This window comes from Pleurodeles waltl, chromosome 12 (assembly GCF_031143425.1).
Source record: "Pleurodeles waltl isolate 20211129_DDA chromosome 12, aPleWal1.hap1.20221129, whole genome shotgun sequence".
Taxonomy (NCBI): domain Eukaryota; kingdom Metazoa; phylum Chordata; class Amphibia; order Caudata; family Salamandridae; genus Pleurodeles; species Pleurodeles waltl.
Window position 1 is genome coordinate 497,545,288 of NC_090451.1, and position 21,036 is coordinate 497,566,323.

Sequence of the window (21,036 nt, forward strand, 5' to 3'; positions counted from 1 at the left end):
GGCCAAGCCCTTCCCCTTTTTTTCACAGATATTTTTATTATTTAAGATTACCACAATTAAGAATGGCATTGTCTCCAAGACCAGGAAAACATTATGTTACTCTTTTTCTCAGAGTATCAATTTATCTAATATATTGGTTTGGATGTAGAGATTTGACGTACACATATCAGTTCATAACAATAACCACTCCAATCATAAGGTACATATATACTACTGTTAGGTGATGTCAATTTATTTGCAACAGTTTTATGAGCAAGTTCAGCATAAGATGAGGAGGCTGCATCCTAAATCTTCTAGCTAATAATCCCAGTCCTATTTAGTGATCTGCTATGCTCTATACTTAATACATTACATATCATTATGTGGTGGTTCTTTCCTGTTTTTAATGAGTTGAATAATATGAAAGATGGTTCTGCAGGTGCCCCATTGATCACACCCAGTCTTTAGCGACATCGCTAACCCAGTAAATCTACTTCACTATTTTTTCCACACTGGGTGACCAAACAGACCGAATTAATTCATCTCTGGAGTGACCTCAAAGGAGCATGTAGTTTTCTGTATGGTGGGCAGTTCTATACCATTTGTACCAAATTTAGCTTCTGCAGCAACAAATACGGAGCATGTCCTTGACTGTGAGCGGACTGTCTTACACAGTTTATTGGAAGTTTGATTAAGCTAGTTAATGCCAGCCCAGCCCACTTTAAAGGTACTACCAATCCTCTTGCTGGTGGCATCTATTTCAAGTAACTCGTGCCCTAAGGTAAGTATGCCTCGCACGCCGCCATGCACAGTTTTTTTTATGAATGATTTTACAACAAATGTGACAGATATATTATCAATGATGTTATGAAATATGCTCTGAGCGCTGTAATATCTGGGTTAATTAGCAGTGCAGGGGGAGGGCGTGGGTTACAGTTACCTTAGGGCACGAGTTGATACTTGAAATAACTAACAGCTGAATTACTATGATTTTGCACATTTAAAATATAATCCTTACTATAACGTCCCTGAAACTTTGTTTTTTTTTCAGTGAATTTCTATGGTTTTATAACGTAAAGTAATTTTCACTACTATACGCTAGTCCAACCACCGCCGCGCATGGCCTTTGAATGTGCGCAGCGGGTTGATGGTAGAGCCTGGCCTGTGGTCAGGCCCTATGGCCAACCCCTAAAACCACCCAACTCTGTGCCGTGTGCAGTGGGGGATGGCCGCAGGACCTGGCTGGGGGGGGGGGGGGGTTGGAGGAGAGAGGAGAGAGAGAGAGACACACACCAAGGCTTTTAGTCGAAACTTGTCAGTTTGCACATTTCAGTGTGTTGAAATTAACTGACATTGTGCGCAGTCAATTGGAGTGCTTGTAAAGTCCTTTTTGAAATTTAATTTTAAGCTCAGAATCCACTCTCAAACAACAGAGAATCCACCCAACAAGGTCTGCAGTGACAAATAGAATATTGGCCGAAAATGAATATCTATCTGTCTGTCTATCTATCTCTTTATGTGTTCATATATACGTATAGAAATTAAATAGTGGAGAAGATGCCGTAGCTCTTAGTAACAGCAATATTCTCCAGTTCAACAATTTTGGATGTTTCTCCTACTTTTGCCTTCCTGAAAGACTTTTTCAGGGTTCACTGTAGACATGTGTCTCTTAAAAGTTTGTTTTTTGGGCGTATTGGTATAGTTCTGGAAAACACAATGTAGAACATGACTCCAACACCTTTCTTCTCGAGTCATCCTTGGAGCCGCCTTTGAGATGAGGCAAGTTGGAAGTTTGAGGGATTCATTTTTTGGAAGCAGAAAAAAAACGGATTGCTATTGTACTGCTTGGGTGCTGAGAGACGTTTTATGAAATCTGCCAGAGTTGGAACAGGAAACTGAACAAGGGTTACAAGCATATGATATGTGCTTTAACCTGGATACACTTTATCTTCCTGTGCTAGAACAATGCTAAGAAGGTATCATTTTGGACAGAGGAGCCTAAATGATGGAGAAATAGTGGAAGAATTTGTAATCTCTCTAAGAAAACCAACTGCAGCTTGGAATTTGGGCACTGATAGCTAAGTATATCAGAGTTCAAGTCTTCATTGTAATTGGGAAAAGGTTCAAGAAGAATTGTATATGTTTGGTACTGAAAGGGTGGACCACATGATGTTGTGTATGGATGAAATTAAAAAAGCTATTTTATAAAAATAAGTGTGACTGCCGCAGGACCAAAGTTTGGTAGCCTTCCCGCGGGGAGGAAGATAGATTTAAAGGACAATGTTTCCATTGTAGACACTTTGGGTGCATGGTATGTCGTAAAGATTGTATTGCAATAAAAGCCCTTGAAATACATGTGGCAATAGATGTCACTAAATGAAATGTTGCAGGAGTGTGGTCCAAGAAAGAGAGGCAAAATGTTTTGTGTGAGATGTATAGGAGAGATGTGATGAAATAGTCTTGCATCTTATGAATAAGGAAGATGATAATCTGTCTGACTAGGCACAATTAGAAGGGAAAGGATTAAAATGACTTTCGATTTAGCTCATGTCTAACACTCTGGACGTTGTGTTTGTGAGACATTGGAAGGAGTGAGTGAAATTACAGAAGATGGATATACAGCAAGGTGGTTATGGAGGTTAGACAAAGTGAAAGGGTATTTTCAGGCGACCATTGAATTTCATGACTGGAGCGTGGCTGAGAAGGTTTCTTTCAAGGGGTACAGTATCATAGTTTGGCCACATCAATGGAATAGGAAGCTTTCTTACATTCATAGACCATTGCTGGCTGCTGTGAGAAGCCCCACTCTGCATTAAATCTGGGTCTGGAGCGCTTCCTCAAAATGATATTTGAAAGAGAACATCCCAAGCCAGTTATGAAGCCTTAGACAGTGAATCCATCTCCTTCTGGAAGATAAGTATGAAAGTGGCATCCACAATTCATTCCAGTTCAGAGTTCTTCTTGACCAAAGAAGAGAGTGCTTTGCAGAGTGCACAAAGGACTGCTGGTGTCTGCATCACAGCTAGTCTCAAAGAGGTGCAAGAGAAAATGCTGAGGTTGGTCTTTGCATGAGAAATGCCTATAGGAACTGAACTACCAAAAGGAAGTGAAGCAAGGAGTACCCAGCGTTGTGAAGGAGTTGCTCTGTCTGCTAGAGTAGTTCTTGTTGTCAACTGTGGCAAGACTCTTAAGTGCCAGACATCACTGTGTTATTCAGCGTTCTGCTGTGAGCCTGAGAAATGTGTACTGCCATTGCTGACACTGCAGTCAGATTACCCTTTTCCCTGTTGATGCAGTTGCCTTGATCACCCTGATGCCATAACTACATAATACACCAACCTGCTGAAGATTGGCTGGGAGAACAACACACCTGCTGCATCCAAGAGCTTGTCCTCATCTAGCCAGAAGAGGCTGCTACAGTTAAAGATGCATGCCACAGTGCGAGTCTGCCTGGCTGATTCCACCCAGTTCAGAATGAGGCTCCCACAGTTACAAGAGCTGTCTCCATGGGAGTAGGACAGCTGAAAGCACCCACCCATACCATTGGAACTGCACCTACAGTGAGCAATTAAATGCAAAGTTTAACTGAAAGGAACGAGAGCTTGGGAGTGAAGATAATTGTGCCATACAAATTTAAGACTTGTCAGGTCAACTCAAATTGGTAAAATCTATTTGAACTGGTTTTCGCTTTTAGACAGTAGGGTAATATGACTGAATCTCTTGGGTTTAATCAGTGTTTCTACCCGCGCTATACACCAAGGGCAGCAACCTTATGGAAGCTCCAACTGAATGAAAAGGGTAACAAAAGGAGTGCAGTACCTCACTGAAGATAGCAATTAAGAACATACTCTGTAACTGAGAACCAAATTGATCTGTGTATTATTTTAATTTTTTGGTGAGATTAAAGTACTTTCTTTTAACTAAAAGATAAGCATTGGGTTGGTTTTCTGACCCGAGCAGACTGTGAGTGCTCAAATTCGCTACCCTGAGACTTATGCGCAGAAGGGTGTACTGGGTCCAATTTCCAGAGCCAGAGTAGGATGGAGACCAGTGGGAAATCAACTCAACCAACACAGTTGTTGCCCAGTTGTTAGCTTCATGGCCACCGGAAACAGCCTGAAAATAAGTCCATCATGCATCCAAAAGATATAAATCAATGTAAATATGATTTCATATTTCATTCTATCACAAATTGGGATGTTCATAACATCTAAATGGTGAACACATTGTATGGGAGAAACGGGCTGGGCATATTATTACTAGAGAAAAATCACATCAATTTATTGCAAAAAATATACAGTGCAGAAATGTAGTGATGATGATGCTTAGCCAGTCCTTGGGTCATTTTCAACACTGTGAAAGGTGTTAGTCAAAAATGTTAATTACATTTTAAATGTATTACAGAACAAATTCACTTACATTCCTAAATTCACGAAATGGTACAAACTGCACAATGTCTCGTGCTGCTTCTTCTCCTGTGTAAGACCTGAGTATTCGATTGTCTCCATCAAGAAACTCCATTGCTGCAAAGTCTGCATTGCCCACTCCAACTATAATTATTGACATTGGCAGTTTCGAGGCTTGTACGATAGCGTGCCTTGTTTCATCCATGTCACTGATTACACCATCTGTGATGATTAAGAGGATGAAATATTGCTGCAACAAATAAGAGTAATGTGAACATTCATAGTCAGAAAGTTCCATAGCAGATTGTGCAAACTGCATAATGTAGCATCTTTCTTAAGGACCGTGAGAGTAAGGAGGCAGTGGATTATGTATGCATAGGGCATGTTTCTGTGCTTGTTGAGTACTTCTTAAAAATATATTTGTTTTAAGCAAGAAATATTCCATAAACAATGGATGCTCTACCAGCTAACAAGAGTATGCTTGGATAACTTGTTGTGTACTGTAAATCAGACAGCTGTACACTACCAAAATGTTGCATTACGTTTGGCTCCTAACAAGTCCAATCTACCAAGGAGAATCATAGTAATAATAATAATAATTTAGCTTTATTTCAGCTGAAAACCATAAAAGCAATAACAAACCAATAAATGCATATTATTCATAAAAAGCATATATAAAAGAACATAAAACATCATTAAAATCAAAATCCATGATATCACTAAATAAATATGACCTCGCTGGCAGTCTCTCTAATGAGTCCATTACTGCCTGGTATCATCCACAGGCTCCAATAAGTCACAGTTCCAGCCGGGTGTCACTATAAAAGTTTACACACCAGCCAAGTACAAAACCCCCCTGGATCTCGCAGACCAGGCACATTGTAGGTATCTAATTACAGAAAACACAACCTTTTCCCTGGAGTCACTTGCCAATATACGAAGTGATTCCCGGTGAGTCCTTACACCAAACAGCCTGCATAAGGGGATGATCCAAGTCCTCCTAGGTGTTGAATATCTTTGGCAGAAAAATACAAAGTGGGCCAAGGTCTCGACTTGCATCGGACAGTGATAACAAAAACCAGACACACAGTTACATTTGTTCCAGCCCATGGTAAATGAGTTCAGTGGCAAGATCCCCAATCTAAATTTAATAAAAAGGCTTTTGATCTGGGCGGGTTGTATATTGTCCATATAATATTCAAACTTTGGTGCGCTTTATGATTTAAAAATTGGTCCGTTCTACTACCTGGTATCTGGCTTACACCATGTCTGGACCAAAACTATCTCCCAGTAGCATCGCTTTATACGTGAGATCACATCCCTTGTAATAAACTGGGGATCCCCATACCTCCTCCATTTTGATCCACCGACACAAATATCTAATGTGTTGAAACCAGGGGATTAGTACCACCCTAGCAAGTGTTAATAACTCAGATACGGCTGCTTGGTAAGAGGCCAGATACTCAGAAGACCAGAGACGCACCCAGTATATGAGTGGTCGCAAGGCAATTACTTTATGGATCTGGTTAAGTGCTTGATCAAATCGAAGAGGAATAAGTAGCGTGCTTGCTGGTAAATATAGCAAGGAACGTAGAAATTTGTTTCAACCATGGTCAATGTTTGAGAGATGCAATACCCCCAAAGTTCAGCGCCATAAGTTGCAGCTGTTGCTGCAGAAGCTTTATATACCATAATAGCTAGCGAAATTTGCCCTCCCATAGAATTTAAAAATTTTCATCCGATCACCACTGACCGCTGCTGAAGGGAAACAGCACTCTTCTTGATTTGCGCTGACCGTGAGAGATTGTCAGATAATCTTATCCCCAGGTCATCATATCGGCTAACCTGTTCAATAGGTAGACCCCCAATAGTCATTTTCCCCCTGAATGTCTTAAGCAGGTTTTAGGCCATAAACTTAGTTTTATCTGAATTAATTTCAAGGCCCCTCTACTCGCAAAATGTTGTGAATGCTTCTAGTTAATTCTGGAGTCCCACTGGTGTTTTTGATATCAATAAAGTATCATCTGCAAACATGAGAATTGGAACAGGTACTCCTGTTAGCTTGGGAGCTTCATGATTGCACCAAGCTAGTTGGTCTACTGCACCATTGGTACAGAGTCTAAACAGGGTGGGGGCCAAGAAACACCCCTGTCTAACCCCTCTAGCAATAGTAATTGGGGATGTCAGATCGCCTCCCTGGGTCCACCTGACCCATGCATAAATTCTCTCGTGAAGGTGTTTTATCAGCCTTAACAGTTCACTGTCTATGTCATAAGATTCCAGGACGCCCCATAGGAGCTCTCGTGGAACTAGTTTGAATGCCACCCTTAAATCAATGAAGGCGACATACAAAAGGTCCCTTTTTAACGTTAGATACTTCCAAAATAGAAGTTTAAATCTGAGGACTTGGTCTATTGTGCTGACCCCCTTCCTAAAGCCAGCCTGGAGATCTGAAAAGATCGAGTAGTCATTGATCCAAGAATGCAACCTAGCCAGGACCTGTTTACAGAATACCTTTTGACTAATATCAATTAGACTTATCGGTCTAAAATTACCTGGGGAGTCCCTAGCCCCCTTTTGTATAAATTGGGACTCATGTTGCTCCCCGCCACATTGGAGGGAGATCACCTCCCCTCCGAATAGCATTGCTTAGAGTGTTTAGGTACAGCGTCCAAATTTCAGGGCGTGATAAATAAAGATCACCTGATATGCCGTCTGGGCCCGGTGCCTCTCCTTTATGCAATGATTGAAGAGCCAAGGCGGTTTCCTTCAAGGTGAAAAAAGCCAAATCAAAGCCTAACAGCCTGGTTTGGTGACAAATGAATTGAAGGCAATACTATTCTCCAGTGGTGTAGGAAGAAGTACATTTTTGCTACTGGGTCTTACTCTTTAAAGGTCCTCAAAATGGGACACCCATCTTTCAGGCTGGATTGATGGGTCACTCATCTTTTTGAGTATCTTTCCTCTTTGCCACTATCTTCCAGAATAATTTAATATCTCCGTTACGAAGGTAATCAACTAGGGTTTCCCATTTGGTATTCTCCCACTCATTTTTAGCCTCGATTAATGTCTTTTTATATAGCTTCCTCACCACTCTTATCTCGGAATTATTAACTTTTTGCAGTGCTCTCAACAGCTGGGACTTTACCTGGCGACAGGAGCTAGTGAACCACCTCAATGGTCTACCCGTATCCCCCCTCTTCTTCTTACTACCACAAAGAGGGGCCTCAATCGATTCATCAAACAACAGTGAAACTGCACAAACCCTACTAATAGAGGGGCAGTAGACATCGGGGGAGATAGACTCTCTTTGACGTTATGATAAATTGCAGCCTGGACCTTCATATCATTTGCCACCGCTGCCCACCTGACGTTCTTATTATCATTGGTCGTCTTTACATTGTTACACATCGTCCATGAGGACAAACTACTACTTCTAAATAGGGAAGCTGTAAACTGCACAAAGGGCTTGATGATCACTGTCAGCCCTAGGGATCACTACCATGTCGCTAAGAGATGGCCAAAGCAAATGATCTACAAAGATATAATCAAGATGACTCACAAAGGTGCCTTTTTTGTATGTGGATGCAGCCGGTGTTTCTGACTTTGTATGCCCATTGACCTGCCTTATCCCTGCATTGACTGTTAAATTCCCTAGCTGAGCTGCCACTCCCACAATGTGCCAAGTCACTATCTGCACTGGGCCTGATCTATCTATAGATTCTACATACTGATTTCTTAATTGTAAATGGTCTTCATTAGAGCTTAGTTGGGTATTGCAATACCCTGGGCAACCCCGGGCAACTGGATCAGCAAATCTGAAAGATAGATCAGCATAAAAGTTTCTGTACTTAATGACGCAGGTCTGATATAGATGTTTACGATAACTATACGGGTACACCCCATTTGTTTCTTAACGCTTAGTTCTACAGCCAGAATATTTCTATTAGTGCTATATATCTCGCTTACCTTTGGGAATGAGTCTTGCTTTAACCAAATTACCAAACCTCCTGAAGCTCTCCCTGATGAAGAGGGAAGAGCGAGCTTCTGGAACGTCAGGTACCCTGTTCTGTGCACTACTTGTGCTGCCCATGTTTCATGGAGAAGGACAACTTGGTGCTGGTCTATAAAATTGCACCATTCTGGGTCACTTGATTTTGATCTTAGGCCCGCTACATTCAAAGATAAAAACTTTATTGAGTCGTCATCATACCCTTCCTGCCCCAACCCCCACTTCAGCTCCTTATGTGGATTGGCTAACTTCAAGCCTATGGAGTCCAACCCTGGATCTACTCCTAAGAATCTCTTAGCATGCCTTATATCTTCTCTTATTATTGATCTACATTCCCTTGTTTTCCTGATCTAATGAGTTACTTTATTTATAAGTGAGTCCCGAGATTCATTATTGCCCTGGGTTAACTTAGGGACATTCGTCAGGTACAGATCATACTGTCTTCCACCATTATGAGTCTGGGAAGATTTCCTTGTTGTGTCTTGATTACTAGAGGCCAGCCACTCGGTTTTATGTTTAGGGACTTGCCCATCCTCCAATGCTGGTTTGGGGCCACTTGATCTTGTTGCGGCTACAACTGAGGCTACACACCCCTTCAGATGGTAGTCCCCAAGATCTCCTATTGGTGACATGTTTACACGCTCTTCCCTACTCCCAACAGGGGCATGAATTTTACTAGGTTGGGGTTGCAAAGTGGCTGCACAGGATCTGATACTGGCTGCGGTTTTTTTTAACTTCTCAATTATAGCAGTTATACCATCCAATTTCTCATGCAGCATCTTACCCAGGGTATTCATATAATCTTATAAATTCGCCATTTCTCCCCTCTAATGGGTTAATTGGACCCTAATACAGTTGTCCCCCAATTTATCCACTTGGTTATGAGTCTCCTCCGTTTGGATAATTTTGCAATCCTCAAATCTGCAAGTAATGCAAAACAATTGGGGCACTATGTAATAGGTTCTATTTGCATTAATGGCCTCTCCTGAGCATTGTCAGTAGAGGATACAAAGGTTGCAGGGGAAGTGCCCTCTGGCTGATTCCCCTTTTTGGCCATGACGACCTGGGTCTCTCGGCTCGATTTAAAAAACAAACACTTAGGCCCTCATTGCAACATTGGCGGTAAAAGCAGCTTACCGCCGTGCAGAAGACCGCCAACACACCGCCGCGGCTGCGGAATTCCGCCACAGCTATTATGACCCACACCTCGGAATCCGCCAAAGCTCAGACACCCACACAAGTCCGCCACACCAAAGGTCAGTGATAAACTGGCGAAAACAAAACCTCCACCGTCGCGCCAACAGAAATACGCCCACACTATCACGACACACGAATCCATGCGGCGGTATTTCAACCGCGGTATTCCATTGGCGGTACACACCGCCGCGCTCAAAATACACACACTCTTACAAAACACAGCCACATTGGACAATTCAAATTACACACACCTGATACACATACACACACCACTCCCACACACCCATTACAATATAAAACACACACCCACATCACCCACAAACCCTTACGACCACAAATCATGAGCGAAGGCCAGAGAGAGACACCACCATCAACAACACTAGCATCCACAGGCACACAACACCATCACCCACACAACTTCCACGCACCTCACATAACACACCACTACATATCACCACACTTATCACCACACACTCCACCCCACACATCACCTATACCACCTCATGGCACGGCAAAGACACCACAGGTTCTTGGAGGAGGAGCTAAGGGTCATGGTGGAGGAAATCATCCGGGTAGAGCCACAGCTATTCGGAGCACAGGTGCAGCACACCTCCATTGCTAGGAAGATGGAGCTATGGCGAAGAATAGTGGACAGGGTCAACGCAGTGGGACAACACCCAAGAAATCGGGAGGACATCAGGAAAAGGTTGAACGACCTACGGGGGAAGGTGCGTTCCGTGGTCTCGACACCACCTGGCGGTTGAGCGTACTGGCGGCGGACCCCCACCTCCTCCCCCACAACTAACAACATGGGAGGAGCAGGTCTTGGCGAATCTGCATCCTGAGGGCCTCGCAGGAGTAGCTGGAGGAATGGACGCTGGTAAGTCAAAGCTTTACTATTACATCCCCTACCCTACCTGCATGCTATCACATACCCCCACCCTCACCCCCATCACACCAACTCCTCACAAATGTACCAATATCACAAACCACCCATCCCAACACCAAGTCCTGCATGCAGCAACAAAGCATGGACACACATCACCAAAGCATGCACACTGCACATAGCCATACACCCCCCTAAACCATCACCACACAAGCTCCCATACAGGAATGCCATCACTGGGGTACACGGTCACCCACCCATTGCACACCATGGCACAGACAGATGCAATAATCATGCCTTTCCACCCCTGCAGGACCCCTACCCAACGTCACCAGACAGGAGGGTCCAGACATGTCCACTCCACCCACAGAAGAGGCCCACAGTGATGACAGCAGCTCTGTCCAACTGGATCTAGATGACCAGCCCGGACCATCGGGGGACCTCTGGACAGTCGGTTCCCCTCACACAGGCACAGGCCACCACAGACCTTCCCCCCTCTGGAAACACCAGCACAGCACCCACCCAGCAGGCCCATACCTCCGTCCCCAGGACACGTCAATCAGCTGTGTGTCCACCACTACAGGGAACCCAGGAAAACCCACCACCCCAACAACAACAGGGACCTGAGGGCAGTGGGCACACGATCCAGGGGACGGAGGCCCAGGAACACAGGGGAACAACTGGGAGGGCTGCCGTGCGACAGGGGGCGGACAGGCCAAGGGAACCCACTCTCCACGAGGCCCTCTCCTCCATCATGGGAGCATACCACCACTCCCAGGAGACGATGGCAACGGTACTGGCCAAGTTTCAGGAGACCCAGCGCATGCAGGAGGAACAGTATTTAGGCTTCAGGGAGGAACTCAGAACCATCAGCTCCACCCTGGGCACCATCGTAGGGGTGCTGAAGGAAGTACTCAACACCAGGAGGGACACTGTGGCACTACAAGGGGCCCCTGACACAAGCATGGACGATGAATTGCCCACCACCTCCGCTGGCGCAAGTGGACAGGATGCCCCGCCACAGGACCACCACACCAGCACCTCACCCCCTGCAGACGGAGAACCACCCCGCAAACGGTCCCTGAGATCCAGGAACAAGACAGAGAACGATGCCAAGACCCCCGCCAAGAAATGAGACCACCCTGATTGTCATCCTACTGTCCCACTTTGTCACCCTGTCCATAATTAAACTGCCCCAGCACCACTTCCTATGCCCATATGGGCAATGCACCTGTGAGACTAATAGACTGGACTCTGTCATGGACACTCCTCCGCCATCACCCCTCACCATTTAACTTCCCCCTCCAATATTTTGCATTTAAATAAACACACCTAAAGCACAAAATGATCTGGAGTCTGTCTGTGATTTTGAAATAGTGTATTTGCAATTACAGTGACAAAATGTTTTTGAAATAGTAATGTCAACATACCTATGTCACACAGCTCTAGTTCATGAGGAATTTAAGCTGATGACACACAGTGGGACCCACATCTGTGAAACCGTAAGGGAAAGTGACAACTCAGTGACCATACACTGGGTGAAAACGACAGACAGTAGAGATGTAGTAGTGTTAAAGTACATGTAGTAGGCAGGTTTGTATTCTCACCTGTGTTTCACTGGAAATATTGCTAGATCACTGATCCCTGTTCTGCATGTCTTCTTCCTCTGCTTCATCCTCATCACTGTCCACAGGCTCCACAGCTGCCACAACACCGCCGTCTGGACCATCCTCCTGCAGAAAAGGCACCTGTTTTCGCAAAGCCAAGTTGTGAAGCATACAGCAGGCCACGATGATCTGGCACACCTTCTTTGGTGAGTAGAATAGGGATCCACCTGTCATGTGGAGGCACCTGAACCTGGCCTTCAGGAGGCCGAAGGTCCGCTCGATCACCCTCCTAGTTCGCCCATGGGCCTCATTGTAGCGTTCCTCTGCCCTGGTCCTGGGATTCCTCACTGGGGTCAGTAGCCATGACAGGATGGGGTACCCAGAGTCACCTGCAAATGGCGAGGGACAACTGTTAGACACACACTAACCTGTAGGGATAACCCCAGACAACAATCCCCACTGTCTTGCTTCCAGGGGCTCAACTAATAGCCACACACAGTACCTCTGGAGTTGACCCATCACATAAGGGATGCTGCTATTCTGTTGGATGTAGGTGTCATGCACTGAGCCAGGGAACATGGCATTCACATGGTAGATGTACTGGTCTGCCAAACATACCATCTGTACATTCATAGAATGATAACTCTTCCGGTTTCTGTACACCTGTTCACTCCTGTGGGGGGGGGGACCAAAGCCACATGGGTCCCATTATTGGTACCTATGATGTTGGGGATATGTCCCAGGGCATAGAAATCACCTTTCACTGTAGGCAAATCCTCCACCTGAAGGAAAACGATGTAGCTCCGCATGTGTTTCAGAAGGGCAGACAACACTCTGGACAATACGTTGGAAAACATGGGCTGGGACATCCCTGATGCCATGGCCACAGTTGTTTGAGAAGAGCCACTTGCAAGGAAATGGAGCACTGACAGCACCTGCACTTGAGGGGGGATTCCTGTGGGATGGCGGATTGCTGACATCAGGTCTGGCTCCAACTGGGTACACAGTTCCTGGATTGTGGCACGGTCAAACCTGTAGGTGATTATCAAATGTCGCTCCTCCATTGTCAACAGGTCCACTAACGGTCAGTACACCGGAGGATGCCGCCATCTCCTCACATTTCCCAGCGGATGGTGCCTATGAAGGACAACAGCGACCACAGAGTCAAACAACTCAGAGGTACGTACACACAGTTTACACAGAACACCAATCATACACAAAAGGTGGCCTGTATGTGTGTTGAGACTAGGCCTAGGTATGTGTGACGCAGTTGAAAATGAGGCCATGCGGGCCCCTGAAATGGCAGCTGCCTGACCTCTAAAGTGGGACAATGGGATGTGAGCTAACTGCGCTGGCGTTGTACACCGTCGCGGTAGGCGGTCGGAGACCGCGGCGCAATGCTGCATTGGTTAACATTGGACCCTATGGGTCCCAGGAGCCAATGACGATGTACGCTGGTGGTGATGGTACGCACATCACAAACACATGCAGACACATCAACATCCACTGCCTCCACTGTGTCCCCCTCCTCGTCGTATCCCTCCTCCCTCATAGTCTCTACACTCACACCTGCATGCACTACCTCTACAGCCACTACGTCCCTCACCAGCACACCCAGCTCACGTGCAGTCACCACCCCCACTACCATTCACACGTGCCCTGTGTCCTCTCACAGTGTGTCTGTGACGCCCCCTCCCAAGATACACAAACGCAGGCACACACCCACCCAACAGCCATCCACCTCACGACAGCCTCCAGCGCATGCACCTGCTCCCAAAGTCACCAAACGTACACCTCCTACTACCACCACCTCTTCCTCCACTCCCAAACCCCCTCCAGCTACCCGTCCCAGTGTGTCCAAAAGACTCAAGCACCGCTGAACAGGGCACGACCAAATCAAGCACCGCTGAACAGGGCACCGCCGTCTCAAGCACCGATGAACAGGGCACCGCCAAATCAAGCACCGCTAAACAGGGCACTGCCGTCTCAAGCACCGCTAGCCCATGAGCGGCAGGGGCACTGACGCAACTGGGTCCGTCACGAGGTGAGTGATGCACTTTGGGCCCCAGTTCCCCTCCAGAACCAGTGGAGAGATCCATCCACTACCTCTGTCCTTCACAGGATGAAGCAATCTGGGCACCAGTCCCCCTCCAGAACCAGTGGAGAGATCCATCCACTACCTCTGTCCTTCACAGGATGAAATACTCTGGGCACCAGTCCCCCTCCAGAACCAGTGGAGACATCCATCCACTACCTCTGTCCTTCACAGGATGAAGCACTCTGGGCACCAGTCCCCCTCCAGAACCAGTGGAGACTGTTATCCACTTGAGAGACTGGGGCTTTGCACTCCCCAGGATAAAGCAGTGGGCAAACCATCCACTGTAGAGACTTGAGAGACTGTGGCTTTGCACTCTCCAGGATTGAACAGTGGGCAACCCACCCACTGTAGAGACTTGAGAGACTGTGGCTTTGCACTCCCCAGGATTAAACAGTGGGCAACCCACCCACTGTAGAGACTTGAGAGACTGTGGCTTTGCACTCCCGAGGATCGAACAGTGGGCAAACCACCCACTGTAGAGACTTGAGAGACTGTGGCTTTGCACTCCACAGGATTGAACAGTGGGCAACCCACCCACTGTAGAGACTTGAGAGACTGTGGCTTTGCCCTCCCCAGGATTGAACAGTGGGCCAACCACCCACTGTAGAGACTTGAGGGACTGTGGCTTTGCACGCCCCAGGATTGAACAGTGGGCATTGAGCCCCCTCGTGGATCTGGTGTCGTGCACTCATCCGGCTGAGGTGCCCCCCTTCCCTTCCCTTCCCCCTGAGGTGCCTGTTGTATTTCTATCTGATGCCCCTGCAGTGTTCTCTCTGTTTTGCATTTTGGGGCCAGTGGTCCACGGACTATAAATGGTGCAATACCTGGACTTGTATTATTGGTGTATATATTTGTTTATAGTGTATATATATTTTTGAGTACTGGATTTTAATAGATTACAATGGTTACACTCATTTCCTTTTGTCTTTGCATTCTTCCAGGGGGCTTGGGGGGTGTAATTGTGATGTATTGATATGCATTAGTGTGTGTGTTGTAGTGGGTGTGGGTGGGGGTGGAAGTGTTGCGTGTGTGTGTCCCTGTTTTTTGCCTCCCCCCGCCCCTGTGTCATAGGTGCAGTACTCACTGTGGTCTTCGCCTCCGGCGTTCATGCTCTTGGTAGAGGAGCAGGAAGACTTTCGCAGGTAGAATTTGGAGTTCCGGTTCCATGGTGTCCTCGTTCCTCGTGGGGTGTGTAGAGGTGAGCGTTTTACCTTTGGAATTCCTGTTTCCGCCGTGTTTTTATCCGCGGTGAATCCGCCCCGGAAAAGGTGGCGGATTGGCCTGTTATAATAGTGTGGGCGGTACATTGTCTCCCGCCTGTCTGTTGGCGGTGACCGCCAAGCTGTTTGTTTGTACCGCCGTGGCGGTCGGAGTGTTAAAGAGGCTGTCTTTGTTGGCGGTTTCCGCCATGGTCGTAATTCCAATTTGTTTACCACCGGCCTGTTGGCAGTCTTACCGCCGCTTTAACACCGTCCGCCAGGGTTGTAATGACCCCCTTAATGTCTTTTATTGGTGCTTCAGCCCCCCTCTTCCCAAGTATTTTAGTTTTTGGGGCTAACAGACTTTCCACTTCCTCAATAAGCTTGTCTATTTGATCCATAGTACAGTTCTCAGCAGAATGTCTGGGAAGCTTTCTAATCCCTCCCAGCGTGTTTTGTTTGCCACTCGCTTTCCTTTTTTCCATTTCTTCTCTCGGTGCCTAGTATTAAGAGCTTCTTTGTATCCACCTTGGTGTACAGGGGCAGGGGCAATGAGCAAGGCCAAGAACTTAGGAGTTGTTTTGATTGGCAGCAACTCACCAGTGTGGAAGGACTACTGTTGAAAAACCAAGCGGGAGGGCCCAGCCCTGTCTGGCGCTGACAGATGTGGACCGGCCTGCCCTTGGCCCAGGCTTCGGCAACGGCACGGCACGAAGTGGCACTTTCAGCACATTGGGTCTGCTCCTCCCCTTCTGGCCACGCCCCCTGGCGCAAGGTAGGATTGTCCTGGCCTTCCCTCCTGGGCAGCTACAGCGCGTCCCGTGCCACGGTGGAGGAGCGGCACTTTCAACATATTGGGTCGGCTCCTCCCCTTCTGGCCGCGCCTACTGACGCAAGGTGGGATTGTCCTGGGCTTCCCTCCTCGGCAGCTACAGTGCATCCCGAACCACGGTGGAAGAGCAATGCTTTCAGTTCGTCGGTTCGGCTCCGCTCCCTCTGGCCGTGCCTCCTGGTGCAAGGTAGGATTGTCCTGGGCTTTCCCCCTGGGCAGCTACAGCACGTCCCACACTGCTGTGGAGGAGCGGCACTTTCAGGGCATTGGGTTGGCTCCACCTCTTCTGGCCGCACCTCCTGGTGCAATGTAGGGTTGTCCTGGACAGCTATAGCGCGCCCGCACCGCGGTGGAGTAGCGGCACTTTCAGCGCGTTGGCCCGGCTCCTCCCCTTCTGGCTGCGCCTCCTGGTGCACAGTAGGATTGTCCTGGGCTTCCCTCCTGGGCAGCTGCAGCGTGTCCCGTGCCGCGGTGAAGGAGCAGTGCTTTCAGCGTGTTGGGTCAGCTCCTAACCTTCTGGCTGCGCCTCCTAGTGCAAGGTAGGATTGTCCTGGGCTTCCCACCTAGGCAGCTACAGCGCTTCCCATGCCGTGGTGTAGGAGCGGCGCTTTCAGCGCGTTGGGTCGGCTCCTCCCCTTCTGGCCGCGCCCCCTGGTGCAAGATAGGATTGTCCTGGGCTTCCCTCCTGGGCAGCTACAGCGCGATCCCGCGCCGTGGTGGAGGAGTGGTACTTTTAGCGTGTTGGGTCAGCTCCTCCCCTTCTGGCCACGCCTCGTAGTGCAAGGTAGGATTGTCCTGGGCTTCCCCCCGGGGCAGCTACAGCGTGTCCCATGCCGCGGTGGTAGAGCAGCGCTTTCAGTGCATTGGGTCGACTCCTCCCCTTCTGGCCGCACCTCCTGGGCTTCCCTCCTCGGCAGCTACAGCGCATCCCACGCCGTGGTGGAGGAGCAGTGATTTCAGCGTGTTGGGTCGGCTCTGCTCCCTCTGGCAGCACCTCCTGGTGCAAGGTAGGATTGTCCTGGGCTTCCCTCCTGGGCAGCTACAGCACGTCCCACACTGCTGTGGAGGAGAGGCGCTTTCAGGGCATTGGGTTGGCTCCACCCCTTCTGACCGCGCCTCCTGGCGCAAGGTAGGGTTGTCCTGGGCAGCTACACCGCATCCCATGCCGCGGTGGAGGAGCGGCACTTTCAGCGCATTGGGCCGGCTCCTCCCATTCTGTCTGCGCCTCCTGGTGCAAGGTAGGATTGTCCTGGGCTTCCCTCCTGGGCAGCTACGGCACATCCTGTGCCGCGGTGGAGGAGCGGTGCTTTCAGCGGGTTGGGTCGGCTCCACTCCCTCTGGCCGCGCCTCCTGGCGCAAGGTAGGATTGTCCTGGGCTTTCCTCCTGGACAGCTACAGCACTTCCCACACTGCTGTGGAGGAGCGGCGCTTTCAGGGCATTAGGTTGGGTCCACCCCTTCTGGCCGCACCTCCTGGCGCAAGGTAGGGTTGTCCTGTGCAGCTACAGCGCGTCCCGCGCCACGGTGGAGGAGCGGCACTTTCAGCGCATTGGGCCAGCTCCTCCCCTTCTGGCTGCGCCTCCTGGTGCAAGGAAGGATTGTCCTGGGCTTCCCTCCTGGGCAGCTACAGCGCGTCCCGTGCCGCGGTGGAAGAGCGGCGCTTTTAGCGCGTTGGCTCGGCTCCTATTCTTCTGCCTGCGCCTCCTAGTGCAAGGTAGGATTGTTCTGGGCTTCCCACCTGGGCAGCTACAGCGCGTCCTGTGTCGCAGTGGAAGAGCGGCGCTTTTAGCGCGTTGGCTCGGCTCCTCCCCTTCTGGCCGTGTCTCCTGGCACAAGGTAGGATTGTCCTGGGCAGCTACACCGCGTCCCATGCCGTGGTGGAGGAGAGGCGCTTTCAGCGCATTGGGTCGGCTCCTCCCCTTCTGGCCGCGCCTCCTGGTGCAAGGTAGGATTGTCCTGGGCTTCCCTCCTGGGCAGCTACAGCGCGATCCCACGCTGTGGTGGAGGAGCAGTACTTTTAGCGTGTTGGGTCAGCTCCTCCCCTTCTGGCCGCGCCTCCTAGAGCAAGGTAGGATTGTCCTGGGCTTCCCTCCTGGGCAGCTACAGCACGTCCTGTGCCGCGGTGGAAGAGTGGCGCTTTTAGCGCATTGGGTCAGCTCCTCCCCTTCTGGCCGCGCCTCCTGGCGCAAGTTAGGATTGTCCTGGGCTTCCCTCCTGGGCAGATACAGCGCATTCCCTGAGACAAGAATCATTACAGTGTCAACCCACATATCACTAGACCTTCTTCTAATAGTTGCATGTGAGGATCACAAAGATGTAATAAACAGCTGGAGTTTTCACCTAGCTATGAGAATGTCCCCAAACTGGGAGACATGCTTCTGGAAATGACAGCTTTAGAATCCCTTTCCAGTGCAGAAAGCTGAATATGGACATGAAAATGGTCCTCATATTTGCTGCTACAAATTATTACTCAAATAAACGATTCTCCAAAAACTAACCTTCCATGTTTGCATTATTTATGAACAGAGTTTCCAGTCTGTGAAAACTAAATAGTCAACTGCAGTTTCCACTATGTTTTAAAACCCCTGTATCTATACTGTCTGATTCATAGTACTCATTTTACAATGTTTTAAATAATTACCTTTTAATGCAGTAATTTATAATGGACAGAAACTGGATTTTTTAAGAACAAAAAATGTATGTATCGCAAAATAAATGTTATTTTGAAGTTTGTGAAAATATATGCAGGCCGATGCAACTACTGACGTAAGGAAGTGGAAAAAGTAAAAAGTGAAATGAAATGTCCGATCAGCAACTCATACTGGAGGAACTAACTATAGGAGCACAAATCATTCACTTTCAATATAAGCTGTATCTGCAGTGGCTTTGTGTGTCTCTTATCAAAATCTACCCCGTTCATTTAAGGATTACATTAAAATAAACTTTGTGCCCTAAAATGGCGCTATTTTAAATTTTGGATTGTATTAAGTGGCAGAGGCTGCATAGCCTAGGGAACAGATATTGCTATCCATAGCCCTTTTAAACATATTATGCCATAAATTACAAAAAAAACCTCACATTTTAAATCAGCCTCTTTCATATCTGCATTAAACCTCACATTTTAAGAAGCTTATTTTAAATCTGCATTAAACCCTCAAAACTAATTTACTTAAGCCTTCGTGGGAAAATCTTTCAATATATCAGCTCCCTTTAGAGGAACACGGTGCCCAGGGGTGCCTTGTTTTTGTCTTGAATAAACAATGTCAGCATTTTAGTTGCTTTTAGTCCTCTGTACTAGAACACTGGCGAACCAACCACGAGAAAGATGCTGCTGTTAAAAGGTCATGGTTTATTTCACATGCCAGACATTTTTCCTCAAATGGATGAGAAAGATATTCGTGGAATTAAAAGGGAATGTGTCCTTTTTTAGGTTCTGGGCCATTATCCATATCTTCAAATGAGAAAATAAGTGGGAAAACCATTTTCTCTTATAGATGCTTAATCTCTTATAATGCTGAATTAAATAATAGCAGAGGACTAGCATTTATCACACGGTTAAATTAAAGTACAACACACCATAATTCCTAAAATTAGTATAGTACCACCAATAAAGGATTTATATTGTGACTAAAATCTTTTATGACACATTCTGTCTGCCTTTTTGTTTTTGTTAAAACAAGCGTTTGCACAATGCATTTCAAATGAACAGATCATTATTACTAAAACTGTACCATAAAAGCACATCATTTGACAAACAATTTTGTGGATTTCACCCCTCATGTTTAGGGTACAATGTAAAATAGCAATTTTGCAATATTCAGTCTTCATGTCAGGTCGTTTGGCTTCGCTCTGGTCAATAATAACCTGGGCGTGCATCCCCCTTATAATATTGCTAAAGCAAAAGTGAACATTACACCACATCACTTAGGTCCTCATTATTTGTTTGGCGATCTGATGACCACCATGGTGGTGTTGGTGGTCCAACCGCCGTTGGGTTGGTGATTGAGCCACCTGATTACGAGTCATGGTGGCCTCTGGAGCAAAGACCGCTGCAGTCCCGCCGGCATCACCAGGGAGCACAGACTGCCACAGTCACGAGGCAGCACAAACAGAGACAGTTTTGCTGCCGGGCATATTATGAGGTTGCACACCACCAATGTGACCGTGGCAGTCCAACCACAATGTCCTAGCAGGTGGAAACAGGGACTATAAAAGGAGACACTCACCTGCAGGCAGCCTTACACGTCTGGTGCTGCCATGGAGCCCATAACACATGTCCTGCCACTGCTGCTGATCGTCAAAGGTGCACAAAATCAACGCCGCCGTGGGCGCAACTGACCGTAAGTACACACACCTACCTGTCTCATTAACAATACCCACAGATCGTTGTGCCATCGTCCACATGATATGGGGGGGGGGGGGGTCATGTGACGGGCACCAAGTATACGTCATTGTGTCCCAGCTCAGAATTATACAAAGTGAAAGACATATTCACAGTCACAACATGCCCCCTTTGGGTAGGTCACTCACAATGCACTGCAACACTACACAAAAACACACGTCCACTTATCTCAGACACCGGGACAGTGCAGTGTACACAACATTGTCTCACACAAAACCAATAACACACCAACATTACAAACACAACTCAAATTCCTCACATGCATGAACTGTTGTCACATTCAACACACATATGTATGGATGTGGCATGGAACACAAACAACATTCCCAGTAAACAGCCCTGCAATGGACCCACACATCATATGCATTGCAACATATGGGAAGGACAACAGGATGCACAATACACAGAGAGACAAATCA

At 47.6% G+C, this 21,036-nt stretch overlaps 1 protein-coding gene across 3 annotated transcripts in view; it reads right to left on the reverse strand.

The window, feature by feature from the left end:
• Positions 1–21,036, reverse strand: part of CPNE2 (copine 2) — a 703,062-nt gene that overhangs the window by 5,794 nt on the left and 676,232 nt on the right. For all 3 annotated transcript variants that reach the window (XM_069217223.1, XM_069217224.1, XM_069217225.1), the window contains exon 15: positions 4,399–4,635. In XM_069217223.1, coding sequence (XP_069073324.1) covers positions 4,399–4,635 — 237 coding nt within the window. The remainder of the gene's footprint in view (positions 1–4,398; positions 4,636–21,036) is intronic.